At 45.6% G+C, this 22,665-nt stretch overlaps 1 protein-coding gene across 1 annotated transcript; it reads left to right on the top strand.

The window, feature by feature from the left end:
- Positions 1–1,082: 1,082 nt before the first annotated feature.
- On the top strand, positions 1,083–21,833 carry LOC143298492 (uncharacterized). The gene is made up of 8 exons (XM_076611307.1): positions 1,083–1,319; positions 4,283–4,351; positions 7,368–7,551; positions 9,386–9,433; positions 11,802–11,986; positions 13,036–13,172; positions 18,214–18,390; positions 19,095–21,833. Exons 1-8 carry the CDS (start codon positions 1,275–1,277, stop codon positions 19,384–19,386), a joined length of 1,137 nt encoding a protein of 378 aa, XP_076467422.1. The 5' UTR covers positions 1,083–1,274; the 3' UTR covers positions 19,387–21,833.
- The last annotated feature ends 832 nt before the right edge of the window (positions 21,834–22,665 follow it).

Here is a 22,665-nt window from a genome sequence, read left to right on the forward strand (position 1 = left end):
CAACATTCATCTCACACTGTCTGTAAGCTTCCACATAGGCCTCTATCTGTCTGTCTACCTGTCTGTTCATCTTTGTTCTATTAAACAGGATAAACTTTACGACTTTGCTGCGTCATCTTGCATGAGATCATCAATCAATATTATATAATGTGCAAGTTGGTTTCAGTTAACTGTCCCACAGGGCGTGAGATTGTGCTGTATTTTCAGTAGAAAAGTCAGTGTTATTAATTTTTTGTGTCTATTGTCAGAATCCTGGTCATCCTTGATCACACTGTTTCCTCTGGGTGTGTTTGTGTACTTTTCTGTCTCACGTTCATGAGCGCTGTCACGTAACCTGAAATACAAAAAAACCCAAAAAACAAAAAAACAAACAAACAAAAAACAAAACAAAAAAACCCCCCAAAAACCAACCAAACAAAAAAAGCCACTGTCGATGATCTAAGTTTTCGACATCTGACCATTATATACAGCTGTATTGAATAATAGTTTGTAATTTTGTTATAGATGAATACCTATCGATTGTAACGTTGAGTATTTGCTATTTTCAGACAGATGTGCAGTTTTCACTTCACATTCTTGAGCCTTTATTCACTGAATGTTGACACTTTATTCCTTGGGTGATTCTCTTATGCTGTACAGAATGAACACGAGCTATGGAACATAACAGATCTGGTCATTCCATGTCTCTAAAATTTACCTTCAACATGCATGGCACATGACTTACTTTTTCTACCCATCTGGAAAACGAACACAAGTACACTGAGAAGAAAGAGGTCAGTTAGCAAAATCATGGACTGGAGGTGGCAGGAGTCGGGGCCAGATCAACCACACCAGGCGTTTTACATTCACACACTCACCACACACACACTCACCATACACACACACACACACACACTCACCACACACACACACACACACACACATGACACCAGCTTCGTTTACAGTTATCGAGTCATCCAATGCTTCCTTCTCCTAGTGACGTACACACCTACCAAGTCAGCCACGATTCTCGACCAATGACGTAGGTACTCGGCGCACGCGCAGAGTGCGCTCTGAGTGGATGGAGAGGATGGAGTAGGCCGAGGGTTGACAAAGTGCGCCTGGAAGAGGATATAAGGTGGACCCGTTCTCTCCTAGCGGCAAGAAAGGCCTTGAATGTAACATTCGTGCGTCAGAGAGATCCAAGAATCCAGTTCCAATCCTTTTTTGGCTGTGATATTTCTCGATTGTTGTGATTTTCGGGACTCATCGTTTTCATCATCATCATCATCATCATGCTTGTGCTTGGACTGTTGTGCTGTGCTGCTTTTTCTGTGCTGGTGGGTACTTTATTCAGGTTATAAAGTGTTGGTTTTTGGAGGAGAGAGAGAGAGAGAGAGAGGGAGAGATAGATAGATGGTCTTGATCCAGAAAAAAGCGTGATTGTGTATTGTACATTGGGCACTTCACATTTATTTATTTTTTTTAATCTTTTTGGGTTTTTTTTTTAGTTTGGTTTGTTTGCAGCTTTAAATATTTTTTCGTTCTTTTTTGTTTGTTTGTTGTTTGTTCTCTCTTTGGTTCGTTTACTTGTTGAAAGATTTTTTTTATTATTTTTTTTTGATAATCACCGCATTTCTAAATTTACATAATTGTAATGATTCATACTTGACAATGACTGTGATGATAATGGTACTGACAGTATACCATATATACCTTTCCCTTTCTTTCACTCTTTCGTACAAAAGTTTCAGCTTCCCTATCATTTATTTCAAATACATCTCTCTCCCTTCCTCTCCCTTCACCATCCACACCACCAATGCTTACTTCCCAGAGAACAAAGGCAAAGCGAAACACTGATTTCCTTTCAAACCACTTCACAGTGGATCCAACAAAGCTTTTTCCTTGCCCTCAGACGTACAATTGAGACATGCTCCAATTAAATGGACTAAGGCTTTTATCACTCGACTACTAAGTACTATGTTTCAATCATTCCTGGAATGCGCGTGGCCTAATGCTGAAAGGCGTATCCGTGATAAATGTTTGCTGTAGACATTCATTATTCGCACAAACCAACGCTGTTAAGATTTTGTACTCTCTTTCATGGGGTTGATATTATATATATATATATATATATATATATTTTTATTTTTTTAATTGCTTAGCTTACTCAGTTATTGTCTATAATACATAAAGGTTGTACAACACGGAAACAATGTTATATACCCATGTGACGCAGAATACAATGATGACGGGTTAAGAGGGCCCAGTTGTCAGTACAACACCGGTTTTTCCGACGATGAATGGCTATGCTGTACTATATTGTAGGCTGCTGGCCCATACAATACATCTTGTGTTCTGGCGTTCTCTTTCGTAAGGCCTAAACTTCAAACTGACAGAGACTCTGATTCAGACTCATTTCGTCTGTCGTAAAACCCTCGCAGAGGAAATTAATATGCGCACTAAAACTAAACACAGCAAACAAACAAAAGCAGAGTTTTGCAAAAGAAATCAGTTATCAACTGCGAACAAATAAACATTCATCTAACTACCTATCTATCTATATATCCATCTATCTATCTATATGTCTTACCAGTTCGGGCTGAAAATTCTAAATGGCAACAGCTAACTCGGGAGTTTGAAGAGGTGCAGTGTTGTCAGTGCCACCTGGCCTTTCTTCCACTACACTTTCTCCGCCCCTCCTCTACCATTCCCCCTTTCCTCTAGGGCTTTCCATGGCCCTACATGTCCATAGGCCTACCCAACACCAACCCATTCTTTCCTCCCCCCCTAGGCCCTCTTTCTCTCTCTCTCTCTCCGAAACCCTATTTCATTGACCAGTCTGAGTCAGAGCCATCGCCCTCGCAACAAAGAACAATTGAACACTCTCTCTCTCTCTCTCCGCCTCCAGCCCCCCTTCTCCGTTCCTCCCCGCCCACCTCCCTTGTCCTGACTAAACTGAAGCTAACGAGGCTTTGTATGTACACGTCACGAGGGAACTGGGAACAAGGTTTCATTTGTACTGGGCCAACACAAGCGGTAGTTGTGTGATGGAGATCAACCGGAACTGACCACTTGAGGTATCCTCATCCCACTGTCACTGACACCAGGCGCCAGCAACCAATGGCAGACACAGTCAAGCTACAGACAAACAGAGACTGGCTTGAGCTCGTACAGCCCTGTATGGGGCATCCAGGGTCCTCTCTTGGAGATCTCGTCGAGATTCGGCACTGATGAGCGAAAACCTGATCACCTGATTAGGGCCCGTGGATGAGTGTGTGTGTGTGTGTGTGTGTGTGTGTGTGTGTGTGTATGTGTTGTGGGGAGGAAGGTGGTAGAATGGATAAGACGCTCATTTGCTAATACAGTGTCCGTGGGGAGGATGTGGGTTCGATTCCCGCTCTCGCCCTTTCTCCCAAGTTTGACTGGAAAATCAAACTGAGCGTCTAGTCATTCGGATGAGACGATAAACCGAGGTGCCGTGTGCTGCACGCACTTGGCGCATTGAATAAAATCCCCATGGCAACCAAAGTATTGTCCTGCATGCACTCAAGGCCTGCGTAGTGCGTTAGATTATGTTGCTCTCAGGCAGGTGTAGTGTAGCGTATATGGATTTGTCCGGACGCATTGGCGCCTTCGTGATAAACTGAAACTGAAACTTAAGGGCGGGAGCGGGGGAGGGGGGGGGGAGGGCTCTGGGAAGGAGGGCGATCGGTAGGTGGAGAGGTTTGTCAATCAGCTGTAGTGACTAACTGTAGTGGGTTGTGTTTTACTGCGATATTTCCGGTGGTTTGAAGCTTCGACAAAGAAAAAATGCAACGTTTTATTTCTTTAACAACACAAGAGAGTCGTATCAAATTCAGCGAAATGGCCTCCCCCCCCCACCCCCCACCCCCAAAGTCAGCAGACAAATAATATGATGTTGGTTCGTCCGGTCGTTTGGGGCAAACTGGCCCTGGCACCGTTCCTTTCTTATGGTCCGTGAAGTATCTCGGGATCAACCCTTGACCAGACTCTCTCGATGCACAAACGTACTAGTAATGTCTGTCGCGCTTGTTTCGAGTGTCTCTGAACTCTAAACGTACCGCATCCATTCGGCCAGTTCTGACTGCAGCCTCCGTGCGTTCGCCGTGTTGCAGCTGTCGTCACTCCTCGTCTGCATTTCTGCAACCCCGTTTTCTCCCGACTCCCGACAGAAGAACCTTATTATCATGTGATGATGATGATGATGAGGACGACGATGATGATTATTATTTGTTGATGATGATGACGACGATGGTGATGATTATACTATGTCACCCAGGTGGGAGGTCAGAGCCCAAGCCATGCGGTCAGCAGGCAGACAGTCCGCCCCAGATCGGTGACCAACAATGTATGTCCATTGATCTATTCATTTATCTATCAGTCTGTCTGTGTATGTTACAATGTGAGTATGTCTGTTGATCTGTTCATTTACTTGCCATTCTGTATACGTTACAATGTGAGTATGTCTGTTGATCTGTTCATTTATCTATCAGTCTGTCTGTGTATGTTACAATGTGAGTATGTCTGTTGATCTATTCATTTATCTGTCATTCTGTATATGTTACAATGTGAGTATGTCTGTTGATCTATTCATTTATCTGCCATTCTGTATATGTTACAACGTGAGTATGTCTGTTGATCTGTTCATTTATCTATCAGTCTGTATATGTTACAATGTGAGTATGTCCATTGACCTATTCATTAATCTCTCAGTCTGTGTAGCAAAGTGAGAGTTGTATTATCAATGGTTTCTCCAGTGCAGTGAGAAATCACTTACAGCTTAGTCTTTTATGAAGGACTGTGACTCAAACTAGGAAGCAAAATTCCACTGGCTCTTAGTGCTGCAGCCTTGGGGGCTAGTTGGCCTTTGGGAACCATCCAAATGCCGACTGTTCGAAAACCCTCTTGGCCGAGAGAGTAGGGATGTAACTTTGGCAAGACACTCTCCACTATAATCAAATTCTAGCCCAGATAGTCGGGACAGCAGTTACCTCTTCTGCTGTTGTGATGGTCATATTCGGAAACGACTATCATACATACAATCTGTATATGTTACAATGTGACAAGACAAGGTGTATAATTTGCTGATTGAACTGTCTGTCAGCATAAACGCAAATGAATTAGTCATTTGATTAGTTACTCAGTCATTTAATTAGTTTGTTCGTCAGGTAGTTAGTTTGTGTATGAATCCTCTTCGTGTCCTGTCGCACGTAAAGCCGCCACCAGAGATCTCCACTGCATGTTTCTTGTGTTGTGCTGTGTTTGCTGGCTTCACCAGGTGTTGCAGTGCTGTGTTTGCTGGCTTCACCAGGTGTTGTAGTGCTGTGTTTGCTGGCTTCACCAGGTGTTGCAGGGTGTTGCAGTGCTGTGTTTGCTGGCTTCACCAGGTGTTGTAGTGCTGTGTTTGCTGGCTTCACCAGGTGTTGTGCTGTGTTTGCTGGCTTCACCAGGTGTTGTAGTGCTGTGTTTGCTGGCTTCACCAGGTGTTGCAGTGCTGTGTTTGCTGGCTTCACCAGGTGTTGTAGTGCTGTGTTTGCTGGCTTCACCAGGTGTTGCAGTGCTGTGTTTGCTGGCTTCACCAGGTGTTGCAGTGCTGTGTTTGCTGGCTTCACCAGGTGTTGCAGTGCTGTGTTTGCTGGCTTCACCAGGTGTTGTAGTGCTGTGTTTGCTGGCTTCACCAGGTGTTGTAGTGCTGTGTTTGCTGGCTTCACCAGGTGTTGTAGTGCTGTGTTTGCTGGCTTCACCAGGTGTTGTAGTGCTGTGTTTGCTGGCTTCACCAGGTGTTGTAGTGCTGTGTTTGCTGGCTTCACCAGGTGTTGTAGTGCTGTGTTTGCTGGCTTCACCAGGTGTTGTAGTGCTGTGTTTGCTGGCTTCACCAGGTGTTGTAGCCATTCTCCTTCTGTTCTTTCTCAACCGATCTGCACCATGTCTCGCATTGTCTTCTTCGAGGTCTTTTTCAGTTTGTTATTCAGAGAAGGGGTACTCACGGGGAGGCATCTGATGGCATTCTGAGGACGTGTCCAATCCAGTGTCTTATTTTTCATTTGATCTCAGTGGTGTACTGTAGTCCAGCTTGGAGATTCTTTTCTGTAGTTCAAAGTTAGTTCAAAAACACGTTTAAGATTTCAGTGACTTGAATGTTTTAAGTTCATGGCTGGTGCTCGTGGTGATCCACACAAAAGAGTGTACTGAGAGCACTGTTCCTCAACAGTCGGATCTGTGTATCGGTGCTGCTTCTCCACTCTACTCTCTACAATACGTTCCGTGTTTTTGTTTTCCTCTGTTCTGTTTTCCTCTGTACTCCAACCCACTCCTGTCTTCTGCTCCACCGCCTATCACTTTACTCCACTCTGTGCATAATACTTTGCTCTGATCTGTTCTGATATTCAGTACTGCAGCCACTATGCTGTTGCAACGCACACATTAAATAAAAAATCATTTTCTGTTCTGCTGTGTTCTGTGCTCGTCCTGTCCCACTTTTGCCTTACTCTACTCCGCTGCTCTGTGCTATGCCCAGCTTAGCTTGAGACTCATTGATGTCCAGCCACCCCCTTCCCACCTTCTGTCCTTCCATCTCACTATTCCCACCACACACTCCCCTTTGTACCTAGTTTCGATGAAATGGGCGGGTTTTTTTTTTTTTTAAAGGAGTGTTTATTTGTCGTTTGTTTACTGAATGCAGTGGAATGTAAAATTATGAGGGTTTTTTTTTTTTTTTTTTTTTTTTTTTTGGGGTGGGGGTGGGGGGGGGGGTGGGGGGGTTGTTTTGTGTTTTGTTCCATTTTGTTTTTGCCAAAGCTTCATGCACTGTAGAATTGGTATCCCACTCTTGTTTTTCGTATATTATTCAGTGATCAGTAATGTAGTATAATGCATTAAAAATGATTATGTAAAGTATTCATATATTGAAGAACTTGTCATCTGCTCTTCGTCTTTTTTTTTCCCTCATAAACTTTTCAATGGCGAGTAACTTGATGTGATGTGATACGAAGTTTATTTGCACTCTTTGTTCTGTGACTTTGCATTGCAGTATAAAGTAATATGATGCAGTGCAATGAAACGCAGTGCAAAAACAATGCATTATCACGCCATCGTGGCGTAACATAACTTAAAAACCAGCTCAGGTGTGTACCTTCTTATACTGTCCACGTTATGAAGTAAAAAAAAAAAAAATTAAAAGAGATAAACAAAACGACATTTACGATTTTGAAAAAAACCCAAAAAAAAACAAACAAAAAAACCACACACACACACACACACACACACAACCCCCCCCCCAAAAAAAAACAACAACAACAACAACAAAAAACAAAAACAAAAAAAAACATCAACAACTCTCTTTCCTTTCCTGCTGGGGTCATCAGCTTCAAAGAATACAATCAAGGCAGAGAAGCGGAAGGCCCAGGCTGACGGGTGCAGCAGGGGGCCCAAACCATCTGCCTCAGTCCTGGCAGGAGCTGATTATCCGCAGAGGTGGCATCCACAACGTCAACGACTTCATCGACTTGCTTGTAACCGATGATGGACGAAACGTCACCGAGGATGACAGTAAGGGATAGGCGATGAAGATGGCAGTAAGGGGATAGGCGATGAAGATGACAGTGAGGGGATAGGCGATGAAGATGACAGTGAGGGGATAGGCGATGAAGATGGCAGTGAGGGGATAGGCGATGAAGATGACAGTGAGGGGATACACGATGAAGATGGCAGTGAGGGGATGGCAGTGAGGGGATAGACGATGAAGATGACAGTGAGGGGATGGCAGTGAGGGGATAGACGATGAAGATGACAGTGAGGGGATAGGCGATGAAGATGACAGTGAGGGGATAGACGATGAAGATGGCAGTGAGGGGATAGACGATGAAGATGACAGTGAGGGGATAGGCGATGAAGATGACAGTGAGGGGATAGGCGATGAAGATGACAGTGAGGGGATACACGATGAAGATGGCAGTGAGGGGATGACGGTGAGGGGATAGACGATGAAGATGACAGTGAGGGGATAGACGATGAAGATGGCAGTGAGGGGATGGCAGTGAGGGGATAGACGATGAAGATGACAGTTAGGGGATAGACGATGAAGATGGCAGTGAGGGGATAGACGATGAAGATGACAGTGAGGGGATAGACGATGAAGATGGCAGTGAGGGGATAGGCGATGAAGATGACAGTGAGGGGATAGACGATGAAGATGACAGTGAGGGAAGATGACAGTGAGGGGATAGGCGATGAAGATGACAGTGAGGGGATAGGGGATAGACGATGAAGATGACAGTGAGGGGATGGAAGTGAGGGGATAGGCGATGAAGATGACAGTGAGGGGATAGGCGATGAAGATGACAGTGAGGGGATAGACGATGAAGATGACAGTGAGGGGATAGGGGATAGACGATGAAGATGGCAGTGAGGGGATAGACGATGAAGATGACAGTGAGGGGATAGACGATGAAGATGACAGTGAGGGGATAAACGATGAAGATGGCAGTAAGGGGATAGGCGATGAAGATGACGGTGAGGGGATGACAGTGAGGGGATAGGGGATAGACGATGAAGATGACAGTAAGGGGATAGGCAATGAAGATGACAGTGAGGGGATAGACGATGGCGATGACAGTGAAGGGATAGACGATAATAGGCGATACGTGGAGAAGGACAGGGTGTGGGTGTCAGAACTGTTTGCTGTGGATTGACATAGTAGAAGTGTTTGTGGTGGGACTGGTTTTTGCATGCGATATGTTTACTGTAATTGCTGCCGTTGCTATTATTGCAGAGGGAGTTGTGGAGTGACGTGTGGGGGGTGGGGGTAGGGGGGGGGGGGTTAGGTTTTTTTGTTTGTTTTCATGCTGCATGTTAGTACAGGATTTGGTGATAATGGTGTTGTGTGCACTTACGAGGTGTGGATAGAGCAGAATGAATTTCAATGTCAAAGAAAGCTCATTCATACAATAAGTAAAATAGGTAAAGTCATAAATTGTTACAGCATTTAAACACAAACTTCCCCCATCGTGATTGTTCATCACACATTAGCATCAACCGACTGGGAACGTTACCCGTATTCTTAGATTCAAGTTTTTCCTGCAAACATATCTCTAATAGTATTGAAGGTGACACAGTGATCGAGCAGACGGATTTCGTCTTCCAATACACTTTAAACCGTTACAGAAGCTGTTTCCTCCCGTAAGTGGTGTGTGTGTGTGTGTGTGTGTGTGTGTGTGTGTGTGTGTGTGTGTGTGTGTGTGTGTGTAAGGTTGTGTGTGTGTGTGTGTGTGTGTGTGTGTGTGTGTGTGTAATTCAGTGTCCAAACGGAAACTTTAACCATATCTTTGAATTAGTCATGTACATTAACCAATTTGCTTTTTTTTTCTTTTTTTTCTCTCGTCAGTTTTCAGTCCCTTCCAAACTGAAGATGGGAAACGAGTCATTAATGGAGGTAAGTACACAGAACTACTATTATTCTGCTGTATGAACAGACAAGTATGTATGTATGTACGTGTCTGTATTTTCCTTTATCTTCTTTCCGTCTTCTCACCCAGTCTTTCTTCTTTCGATTCATCTTTCTTTCTGTTTTTTCACCTTTCAGATTTTAGTCTTTCCTTTCTCTCTGTCTGTCCTTCTTTTCCTTCTGTCTCTTATTACAAAAACCAGGAGAGAGAAAGAAAAAGCGAAAGGATTTCTACTTCTCGAAGAAAGGGTACACGTGTTCAGCCTCTCTCTCTCTGTCTCTCACACACAAACACACACACGCGCGTGCGCACGCTCACGCACGCACACACACACACGCATATACAGAGAGAGAGAAAGAGAGAGAGAGATGGGAAGTTGACGTTTGGAGGAAAAGAATTCAGTTCGTGCGTGAACTAAAACAGTGGTCGTCGCTTCCAGTTCGCTGCAGTTCACTACTCCCCTACTGGTCGGTCCACCTCCATGTGAGTCCGTCTACACATATCAGGCCCCTGACTGACCGCTGCTTCTTCTTCTTCTGCTTTCGTGGGCTGCAACTCCCACGTACACTCGCATGTACACGAGTGGGCTTTTACGTGCATGACCGTTTTTACCCCGCCATGTAGGCAGCCATGCTCCGTTTTCGGGGGTGTGCATGCTGGGTATGTTTTTGTTTCCATAACCCACCGAACGCTGACATGGATTACAGGATCTTTAACGTGCGTATTTGATCTTCTGCATGCGTTTACACACGAATGGGGTTCAGGCACTAGCAGGTCTGCACATATGTTGACCTGGGAGATCGTGAAAATCTCCACCCTTTACCTACCAGGCGCCGTCACCGTGATTCGAACCCGGGACCCTCAGATTGAAAGTCCAACGCTTTAACCACTTGGCTGTTGCGCCCGTCACTGACCGCTGCTGACTGACCAGTATGCTGGTCAATGAAGGGCTGAGTGGTTGATGGATGAGACATGACTGAGGTTACAGGTTAGGATGATGCCCCCCTCCGTCCCTCCCCCCTCCCATTCTTTATTGGGACTCCCATCTTCTTGGCAGTGCATTTAGTTATGTATATGCTTACGTGTATTTGTTTAGTTATTTATCTATTCATTCATTTATCTATTTATCTGTCTGTCTGTTTCTTTAGTCATTTATTCATCTGTTCATTTATTCAATTATTTATGTTCCACAGAATAAATCACACCGCTTTATTAAAAAGTACACAGGATATATTTCAGAAGCACGCCAGACTGATTTTCTGTCACCAAGGTCCTGAAGGCAATAAGTGGTTTCACACACACACATGGGTCTTTTTCTCTTGTGTGAAATTCTAGACCACCGCCCCTGTATTCACCCTGTATCGTCTATTCTTCTTCTATTCCTTTCTCGCAGTAGCAGTTGTAGCAGTAGCAATAGTTGTAGTAGCAGTAGTAGAAGTAGTAGTAGTTTTAGTGACAGTAGAGTAGTAAGGAGCAAGGCGGCAGAATAGCTAAGACACTTATATACCAGTTTAGTGTCCGTAAGGGTCTGGGGTCGAATCCCGCTTTGACTCTTTCTCCCAAGTTTGACAGGAAAATCAAACTGAGCGTCTAGTCATTCGGATGAGACGTTGAACATAGGTCCCGTGTGCAGCGTGTAGCAGGCAGCGTGCACTTGGAGTACTGAAAATAGAACCCACAGCAACAAAAGAGTTGTCTGTCCTCTGGCGAAATTCTGGACATGGAATCCAGTCTGATAGGTACACAAACATATAAACATGCAGTCATGGTCAGAATCTGAGCGTTGGGTTATGCTGCTCAGTGGTCAGGTACCTGCCCAGCTGATGTGGCGAAGCGGGAATGAATTTGATTTGTCCGAACGCAGTGACGCCTGCTTGATAAACCGAAACTGAAAGGTAGTAGTAGCAGCAGTAGCAACAGCAGCAGCAGTAGCATTATTATTATTACTACTATTATTATTACTATTATTACCTTGGGGGTGAGTTGGCCTTTGGGAACCATACCAACGCCGACTGTCCTGAAAACCTCTTGGCTGAAGGAGTGGGGATGTAACTTGGGCAAGACACTCTCCACTATAATCAAATTCTAACCCAGATAGTCGGGACAGCAGATGCCTCCTCTGCTGTTGTGATGGTCATAGTTGGACACGACTGACTGTCATACAAACATTCTCCTCCTCCTCCTTCATCTTTTTATTATTATTATTATTAGTAGTAGTAGTAGTAGTAGTACTATAGTAGTAGTAGTAGTAGCAGTATACATTTTTTTCTTTGTTCTTCGGAGAAGTAGCAGTAATAGTGGCAGCAGCAGCAGTAGTAGTAGTATATTTTCTTTTCTTATTTTTGTTGATCTTAGGGGGTATCATGGCCACCTCCGACGAGTGCTCTCCTCGCAACATGTCTGTGCGACTGCCCCTGGATTATTCGGACAACCAGGTCGCCTACTACCCGGAGTGTACCATGGTGCAACGCTGTGGTGGGTGCACTCCTACCCAGTTCCTCTCCTGTGAACCCCGCTACAAGGAGAAGATCGTGTTGAAGGTGAGGGAGAGAGGAATGGTGTGTATTGTTGGGTGGTAAGGCTCGGGGGTCGTGGGGGCAGGGGGTTTCTGTTGTTGGGGTTGAACAAATCTTTGTGTTTTGCGGTGTGTGTTGTGTTTTGTTGTGTTATGGCGAGGTTTGGTGTGCTGTGTTGTGGTATGGTGAGATGTGGTGTGGTGGTTGATTTGTGTGTGTGTGTGTGCGCGCGCGCGCCCGCTGTGTCGTATTGTGTTTCGTTGTATTCTGTTGTGTTTTGATTGTGTGTGTGTGTGTGTCTGTGTGTGTGTGTGTGTGTGTTTGTGTGTCTGCGTCTGTGTGTTACCACCCCTCTCTCTCATCTATAATGTCTGTAATGTCTGTATATAGATTATCTGTTTTTATGTGTTCTCCATATGAACAATGATGTTAGCAGACTATACAACAACAACAACGACAAAGCAAAAACACTTTTTCTGTCAGTTTTCATTACAAGGCGCGGCGATAATTTAGACATGTACTCATTCATTCCGTTCAGCACACATATGTAGAATGAGAGCGGGGAATGTTTGAGGGACTGGACTTTGTGATGCAAGGAGGTCTCTGTGTGTGTGTGTGTGTGTGTGTGTGTGTTGGGGGAGGGGGGGGGGGTTCGTGGTGGTTGGGTGGGTGGGAGCTGTGTTGTTGTTTTTTTCTCTCCCCTGAAGTACATTCCAGTTGCATTCATTCAATTAAGCACACACATGTACACTCTTCGAATGAGTGTGGGGAATGTGTGAGGGATTGGACATTGTGATGGAGGGAGGTATGTGTGTGGGTGGGGGTGGGGGTAGGGGGGAAGGGGTTGCTAGGGGGAGGGGTGCAGTGTTGTTGTTTTTTTTCTCTCCCCTGAATTACATTCCAATTGCTTTCATTCAGTTAAGCACACACATGTACACTCTTAGAATGAGTGCGGGGGAATGTGTGAGGGATTGGACGTGGTTAAGGAAGGGAGGTGTAGTGGTGGGGGGGGGGCTGTATTATTGTCTTTTCCTCCCCTGAATCACATTCTAGTTGTCTCGTCTTCTCACCAGGTGCTGCGGGCACGCTATCTGTATCCGGGCGCTCTGAGCATGCGCTGGGAAGGGTTCTCCAGCGTGGAAGTGGAGCGCCACCTGTCGTGCCGGGCCGTCTGCAACTTGGATCCCAGCGACTGCCTGCGTAACCAGAGGTGAGATCATCCCTTTGTTGTTGCTGTTGTTGACTGATGATCTCTTCACCCAGTGCCTCATCATTTCTAGTTATCTCTGTCTCTCTCAGTCTCTCTCTCTCTCTCTCTCTCTCTCTCTCTCTCTGTGTGTGTGTGTGTGTGTGTGTGTGTGATTTTTCTCAATACACTACCCGCATCCTCTCTCCACGTCAAAGCCCTCACCCATTGCGCGTGGTCAAATTGAATGCATGTGTACGTGTCTAAATTCACCTTGCAACGAACAGACAGTAGTAATCAACGAGAAGAAAGAAAAGCAGAGGCGAGATCAGACGAGGAGAGATTTGACATGACAGGCGATTCCAGAGATACAGACACTACCATCAAGACGAGCAACGAGACGAGAGATTAGACGACGCGACCGACAAGAGCAGAGACGGGGGACGAGAGATGGGATGGCATTACATGTGAGACGAGACGAGAGATCAGAAAAGACACACAACGAGAGATAAAATAGGACGAGAGACTGTACCAGAGATGAGACGACACTGCTTATAAGAAGCGACCTGAGATGAGACAGCACGAGAAATAAGACGATAGACTATACAAGAGATGAGACAGCACGAGAGATGGGACGAGAGACTCTACCAGAGATGAGACAGCACGAGAGATGGGACGAGAGACTCTACCAGAGATGAGACAGCACGAGAAATAAGACGAGAGACTCTACCAGAGATGAGACAGCACGAGAGATGGGACGAGAGACTCTACCAGAGATGAGACAGCACGAGAGATGGGACGAGAGACTCTACCAGAGATGAGACAGCACCAGAGATAGGACGAGAGACTCTACCAGAGATGAGACAGCACGAGAAATAAGACGAGAGACTCTACCAGAGATGAGACAGCACGAGAGATGGGACGAGAGACTCTACCAGAGATGAGACAGCACGAGAAATAAGACGAGAGACTCTACCAGAGATGAGACAGCACGAGAGATGGGACGAGAGACTCTACCAGAGATGAGACAGCACGAGAGATAAGGACGAGAGACTCTACCAGAGATGAGACAGCACGAGAGATGGGACGAGAGACTCTACCAGAGATGAGACAGCACGAGAGATGGGACGAGAGACTCTACCAGAGATGAGACAGCACCAGAGATAGGACGAGAGACTCTACCAGAGATGAGACAGCACGAGAAATAAGACGAGAGACTCTACCAGAGATGAGACAGCACCAGAGATGGGACGAGAGACTCTACCAGAGATGAGACAGCACGAGAGATGGGACGAGAGACTCTACCAGAGATGAGACAGCACCAGAGATAGGACGAGAGACTCTACCAGAGATGAGACAGCACGAGAAATAAGACGAGAGACTCTACCAGAGATGAGACAGCACGAGAGATGGGACGAGAGACTCTACCAGAGATGAGACAGCACGAGAGATGGGACGAGAGACTCTACCAGAGATGAGACAGCACGAGAGATGGGACGAGAGACTCTACCAGAGATGAGACAGCACCAGAGATAGGACGAGAGACTCTACCAGAGATGAGACAGCACGAGAAATAAGACGAGAGACTCTACCAGAGATGAGACAGCACCAGAGATGGGACGAGAGACTCTACCAGAGATGAGACAGCACGAGAGATGGGACGAGAGACTCTACCAGAGATGAGACAGCACCAGAGATGGGACGAGAGACTCTACCAGAGATGAGACAGCACGAGAGATGGGACGAGAGACTCTACCAGAGATGAGACAGCACGAGAGATAAGGACGAGAGACTCTACCAGAGATGAGACAGCACGAGAGATGGGACGAGAGACTCTACCAGAGATGAGACAGCACGAGAGATGGGACGAGAGACTCTACCAGAGATGAGACAGCACGAGAGATGGGACGAGAGACTCTACCAGAGATGAGACAGCACGAGAGATAAGGACGAGAGACTCTACCAGAGATGAGACAGCACGAGAGATGGGACGAGAGACTCTACCAGAGATGAGACAGCACGAGAGATAAGGACGAGAGACTCTACCAGAGATGAGACAGCACGAGAGATAAGGACGAGAGACTCTACCAGAGATGAGACAGCACGAGAGATGGGACGAGAGACTCTACCAGAGATGAGACAGCACCAGAGATGGGACGAGAGACTCTACCAGAGATGAGACAGCACGAGAGATGGGACGAGAGACTCTACCAGAGATGAGACAGCACGAGAGATGGGACGAGAGACTCTACCAGAGATGAGACAGCACGAGAGATGGGACGAGAGACTCTACCAGAGATGAGACAGCACGAGAGATGGGACGAGAGACTCTACCAGAGATGAGACAGCACGAGAGATAAGGACGAGAGACTCTACCAGAGATGAGACAGCACGAGAGATAAGGACGAGAGACTCTACCAGAGATGAGACAGCACGAGAGATGGGACGAGAGACTCTACCAGAGATGAGACAGCACCAGAGATGGGACGAGAGACTCTACCAGAGATGAGACAGCACGAGAGATGGGACGAGAGACTCTACCAGAGATGAGACAGCACGAGAGATAAGGACGAGAGACTCTACCAGAGATGAGACAGCACGAGAGATGGGACGAGAGACTCTACCAGAGATGAGACAGCACGAGAGATGGGACGAGAGACTCTACCAGAGATGAGACAGCACGAGAGATGGGACGAGAGACTCTACCAGAGATGAGACAGCACGAGAGATAAGGACGAGAGACTCTACCAGAGATGAGACAGCACGAGAGATGGGACGAGAGACTCTACCAGAGATGAGACAGCACGAGAGATAAGGACGAGAGACTCTACCAGAGATGAGACAGCACGAGAGATGGGACGAGAGACTCTACCAGAGATGAGACAGCACGAGAGATGGGACGAGAGACTCTACCAGAGATGAGACAGCACGAGAGATGGGACGAGAGACTCTACCAGAGATGAGACAGCACGAGAGATGGGACGAGAGACTCTACCAGAGATGAGACAGCACGAGAGATGGGACGAGAGACTCTACCAGAAATGAGACAGCACGAGAGATGGGACGAGAGACTCTACCAGAGATGAGACAGCACCAGAGATAGGACGAGAGACTCTACCAGAGATGAGACAGCACGAGAGATGGGACGAGAGACTCTACCAGAGATGAGACAGCACGAGAGATGGGACGAGAGACTCTACCAGAGATGAGACAGCACGAGAGATAAGGACGAGAGACTCTACCAGAGATGAGACAGCACGAGAGATGGGACGAGAGACTCTACCAGAGATGAGACAGCACGAGAGATGGGACGAGAGACTCTACCAGAGATGAGACAGCACGAGAGATGGGACGAGAGACTCTACCAGAGATGAGACAGCACGAGAGATGGGACGAGAGACTCTACCAGAGACGAGACAGCACGAGAGATGGGACGAGAGACTGTACCAGAGATGAGACAGCACGAGAGATGGGACGAGAGACTCTACCAGAGATGAGACAGCACGAGAGATGGGACGAGAGACTCTACCAGAGATGAGACAGCACCAGAGATAGGACGAGAGACTCTACCAGAGATGAGACAGCACGAGAAATAAGACGAGAGACTCTACCAGAGATGAGACAGCACGAGAGATGGGACGAGAGACTCTACCAGAGATGAGACAGCACGAGAGATGGGACGAGAGACTCTACCAGAGATGAGACAGCACGAGAGATGGGACGAGAGACTCTACCAGAGATGAGACAGCACGAGAGATGGGACGAGAGACTCTACCAGAGATGAGACAGCACGAGAGACTCTACCAGAGATGAGACAGCACGAGAGATGGGACGAGAGACTCTACCACAGATGAGACGAAAGGCGCAAAGAATGATGGAAGGGGAATTGATTAAAAGAGACGGTTTCGGATGTCGGAGATCAGGACAAAATGGGACCGGTTGTGTTTTCCTGTGCTGAATTATTCGTTGTCATGTTATACTATGTTTTGGCATTGAGCTGCATTGTGTTATATTATGTTGTGTTATTTTTATATTGTGTCATGCCGCATTGTTTTGGGCGTCATTTCGTGACGCATCAAATCGTGTCGTGGTCATGTCACGCTATTATGCTGTGCAGTGTTCTATTTTCACAAGTTTAAAGTTGGGCCAACAGCAAAGTGAAAGATGCATTATCAGTGGTTTCTCCATTGCAATGGGAAGTCATTTACAGCTTGGTCTTTTGTGAAGGACTATGACTCTCAAACTAGGGGGCAAAATTCCACTGGCTCTTAGTGCTGCAGCCTTGGGGGCTAGTTGGCCTTTGGGAACCATCCCAACGCCAACTGTCCTAAACCCCTTTTGGCCAAGAGAGTGGGGATGTAACTTGGGCAAGACACTCTCCACTGTAATCAAACTCTAGCCCAGACAGTCGAGACAGCAGTTGCCTTCTCTGCTGTTGTGATGGTCACAGTCGGACAGGACTATCAATCATACAGTTCTGTTGTATTGTGAGTGACGTGTCGTGTCGTGTCGCGTTTTTGTGCTGTGTATAATCATAGTTTTACTTCGTTATATTGTATTGTGTCATGTCGTGTCGGTCTAATGTCTTTTCTGATGTATTACAGCTACTTTCCATTGTACTACATGAATTACCATAATGATAAGCTGTACTTACTGTGCTGTGCTTTGCTGTGCTGTGCTGTATGAGCCTGGAAGTGCTATGTATTTCATTGCGTCGCTTTGCAAAGCAGTGCATTGTCTTGTATTTCTCCATTGTCTTGCTATTTTGCCATGTGTTACTGTATTGTATTGCCCCACCTCCTCCAAAAAACAATAACAAACAACAACACCAACAAACATACAAACAAACAAAACACACAGTGTAACGCATGATACATTACATTACATTTCATCACACCATGATTAGACACTCATGATACGAAACGAAACAAAACAAAACAAAAACGTGTGTTCGTGCACGACCTCAATAACGTCATTTTTCTGCAAGCTGAACTCCTCCTAAATCTCAGCATATCCTGGGTCGTTTTTCATTTAATTTCTTTCCTGTTTTTTTTTTCTTCTCCAGATTCGACCCCTACCAGTGTAAGTGCCTTTGCGTGCGCTTCCAAAGCTGCCGCAACGCAAAGGTGTGGGATCCTGAGCAGTGCTACTGCCGATGTCCCAACGAAGGTCCGTGCTGTGCTGAAAGTGGGGAAGAGGACGACAGAACGTGCACGTCTTATTTTGACCGAGACTTTTGCGAGTGAGTAATTAGTATACATCGTGTGTGTGTGTGTGTGTGTATGTGGGGAGAGAAAGAGAGAGACAGAGAGAGAGAGAGAGAGAGAGACAGAGAGGGGGGGGGGGGGGTAGGGAGGTTGGAGGGGTAGGGGAGGAGGGGTCTAGGGGTGATGGGAGTGTGGGGTGGGGTGGGGATGGAGGTAGGGGAGGGGCGAGGGGATGTGTGTGTTTCTGCAGTCTCTGTCTATCTGCAGTCTCTGTTTTGCTGCCGTCTCTTGTCTCTTTCTGTCTGTCTGTCTGTCTCTCTCCTTGTGTCTCTCTCTCCTCTCATTCTCTCTCTGTCTCTCTCGGTCATTCTTGTTGTCTTGTATAATGGTCTTTGACTGAAAACAGCTCAGTAGTTTATTACGGGTTGCCGAATTACCCAGCAGAAAATCTACACGAACGTTTTTGACGTTTAATAATCATTTGGTCAATGCTTATTTATATTATGTTAACTTACATAAACACTACACTTCTGGCATTGTCATCTTTGGGTTCTGTTTAACACGTAGACTTACGGTTTCCTTGAATAATGGGTGTCCTTCGGCAAGGGACCTGCCTTCCTACTCCCTGGACACAGCGGAATTGATTTTAGTAGCCCGATAGCCGTAAAAGACTATGGTACCTTTAACCTTTAAAAGAATCTTTTTTAAAGTCATCCTCATCGTGTCCGTCTGTGTGCAGATGCACACTGAAAACCTCCATCGGCTTCTCGCCCAACGCGACCATGGCGGAGATCGAGGCGTGGATGCAAGTCCGCAACCGCGGTAACTTGTCGCCCACGAACCGACCCAGGCACTCCCCCACCCCCACCGCCACCACGGCCACCACCACCACCACCACCACTACGGCCGCCACCGGTTCCCAGTCCAACTGCCGGGATAGGATCTGTCCCAGGAACTTCGTGGGCACCGCCAACAGCCGTGGGTTATGTGTGTGCACGTTCAGGAGGAGGCGCCCTAGCCGCCGGGGTTAAACGATTGGGGAGGGAAAGGTCACCATCGTCATTTACGCGACCTTGAGCAACCCCTTTCCTCCACTTCTTCTCCCCACCACCCCTGAATCCCACATCCCACATCTCTTTCTCTCTATAATACTGACGTTATCGGCGAGGCCACGACAGTTTGATGATGCAGACATTTGACGTCTAAAAGAGTTCACCCCCCCCCCCCCCCTTTTTTTTTTGATCATCTGACTCGGTTGAACTTTTTTTTTCCATTTATTTCATTTTTTTTTCTTCGCGCGTGTTGTTCAGTTCAAGGTCTATGCACATTGTTTGATTTTAGACGGAAATCCGTATGATGTACAGGAGCGAGAACTGAATAAAATGTAAGTTGCAAATTTAGAAAAATTGGCGTGTGTGATTTGAAAGATTGTGTCGATGGTTCCTGTCAACGGATTTATGGAACCCATAACGTGACGGAAGTCATGTTCAGTGTTCACGCTTTCAAAGACGGATAGCAGGACGTTGCTGTATATAGATATGTACCTTCCATGTGTCCGATGTGTATTCAGTGTATTTTGCTTGCAGATGATCTGTAAAGTTGGATTCTGTTTCATTCCCTCCCTCCCTCCGTCTGTCTGTCTCTCCCTCCCAGTGCCGTTTTCATGTCAGTGTACTCTCTCTCTCTCTCGATCGCTCGCTCTCTCCCTTTCTCTCCCAGTGCCGTTTTCATGTCAATGTACTTTGCCTATGATCCGATCAGAATAATCACATTCATGTGGGAGTTGTGCCAGAGCAGTGTGTCTTCCGTAGAATGTTTTTACATTGATAGAAAACCAGCATTTCAGATGAAGGTATCGTGCTTCAATGCGTAAAATCATACTGCGTGTATTTTAAAAGACACCGGATTTCTGGGTATGGAATATCTGAAGTGTGGTGTGAAGGCTGAGTGGTAGGTCTGAAGAGGCGAGTCATCTCAGGTCTGAACCTAGAAGAGAGTAGACCTTACCCCAGTTACATCTGCTTGTCTTTTGGAATGGACATTGAAATGAGGTCCACTTTGAAACGCGTTCTGGGGTCATGGATGGATGGAAGTGGTACATCAAGAGGTAAGTTCGGAGCCTAACATTTATCGAAAATCCCACTTGGAACTGGGTTTTTGAGCGTTTGCAAGCGATTTTTCTTTTATGATTGATTTCTTTCATATGCCTCCATCCAGTCCCTGATTTTTCATAGTAATTTCGTCGTGTAGGTGGAGTTTCGGCATGTTTTGTAAAAAGTTTTTTTTATTTTTATTTTTAATTTGCAGATAGATGCTATTATCATGTTTGACGGAGTTCCGTTCAACTTTACTATTTGTTGGTTGGCGTTTACTGTTGGTTGTCTGTGAAAACCATGTAACTGTAGATGAATGTGGCGCATAACACAAGATAAACTTTACTGTCTGGACACAAAAACTCGGTTTGCTCAAAAGGGGCAATGGCAGTTGGACTCTGTAATTACAAGCTCTGTCCAACAGCAGTGTATGACCCGTACTGTTAAACTTGGGCATGTTTGTGAGCCATTGACCTTTACTCTCGCCCTGTCTGGCTTTTGAAACGGCCCCGTTGGTTCAGAGCAGATCGTCGCACTTTGACACGGAAGTGCTCTATCATCCTTAACATCCCGTGGTTCCTGTCACTCGGGTGATTCTCCTGAACCTAGGATGCTGACTCTCGGTGGCGTTCTCTCGTTACAGTTCTTCACATTATTCACGTGACCGTGTCATTCTTGTGGTCACTACAATGTTCCCTTCCTCTTTATCAAGGCAAACACGTATGGCTGTGAATCTCTTTAGCAATTTTCGAAATCAAATTTCAAAATCGAAATGAATATATCCGATTCTTCACTATATTTTTTTTGTGTTCTTTCCTTTTTTTCTTTCTTTCTCCATTTACTTTATGTGTAATCCACGAAATCTACTTTAAAAAAAAGAGGTTTATTTGTTCTTTTCTGTTGAAGGGTGTGAGTCTATTCCCTCGATTATCTTTCGTAAGTTTCCTTTTTTTTTATATATTAAGATAAAAATCATCTCATGTAAGGAATGAAACACCAAATAGTTTGATGGATTATGTTTTCAGGAAGACGAAATCGGTGTGTGTGGGGTGTGGGGAGGGTGGTGGTGGGTGGATGGATGTGATGTCGGTTCATATTTTTTCACGTATTCATTAACTTTCTTTTAAAAATATTATCGAAGTTATTACATTTGATGACATATGAAAAAAAAAAGATTGTTTCATTATTGAATAGAAAAATACAACAACGTATCTTAAAAGATATGAACATCATTACAATGTCTACCTGCATATGCTTGCCTTTGTTCACGTCATTGATGAATTTATGCATGGTGTTGTTTGATCGGTCTTATTCGTACGATATCTGTAGAATGAATTGTCTTCGTTACCTAATAAATATGTATTGAAAAAAACAAACAAACCCGCCATGCAAAGTGACAATCTTGTGTGTGTGTGTGTGTGTGTGTGTGTGTGTGTGTGTGTGTGTGTGCGCGCGCGCGAGCGCGCGTGTGTGTATGTGAGAGAGACAGAGAGAAAGAGTCTTTGTTTCTAACTACACCTTTCCCCCATTTCTTTTACTAACAACCATACTTACTGACATATTCCTCTCCATGTCAGCCAATCAAATTCCATACATCAAATCATTTACACATACAAATTTCAGTCTGTGAGTCGCTGAGATTTTCCTTTAAACACATGCGCACAGTCGCGTTCTTCTCCAATGTCCAGCAGATCACAAAGTTGGCTGGCAACACCACATGAAATCATGAAGTGTTTTAGTGCACGCATTAAATGTTCAGCTGAAAGGGCATTACAGTATGTTATACTTATTTTGATCAACATATTCTATATCGTCAAACAAATAAACGCTGCCATGAGATAATCCTTCAGAGACTGTGTTAACCGTTCCAACTAGCAAGTAGCCTATTTTACATGTCGTAGTAATGATTATGGTGATGATGATGGTATTCTACGGGTCATGATGACTGTGCTTATGGTGATGACAACAACGACGACGATGATAATGAATATGATGATGACGATGATGATGATGATGCTATTCCACAGGTCATGACGATGTTGAAGATGATTATGATCATGATGATGATGATCCCCGGGTCATCATGATATGATGATGATTGTGATGATGACGATCCACTGTTCATCATGATGGTGATTGTGATAATGATGATGATAATGTGTATGTGTGTGTATGCGTGCGTGTGTGCGTGTGTGTATGTGTGCACGTGTGCGTGCG

This window comes from Babylonia areolata, chromosome 24 (assembly GCF_041734735.1).
Source record: "Babylonia areolata isolate BAREFJ2019XMU chromosome 24, ASM4173473v1, whole genome shotgun sequence".
In the NCBI taxonomy this organism is placed as follows: domain Eukaryota; kingdom Metazoa; phylum Mollusca; class Gastropoda; order Neogastropoda; family Buccinidae; genus Babylonia; species Babylonia areolata.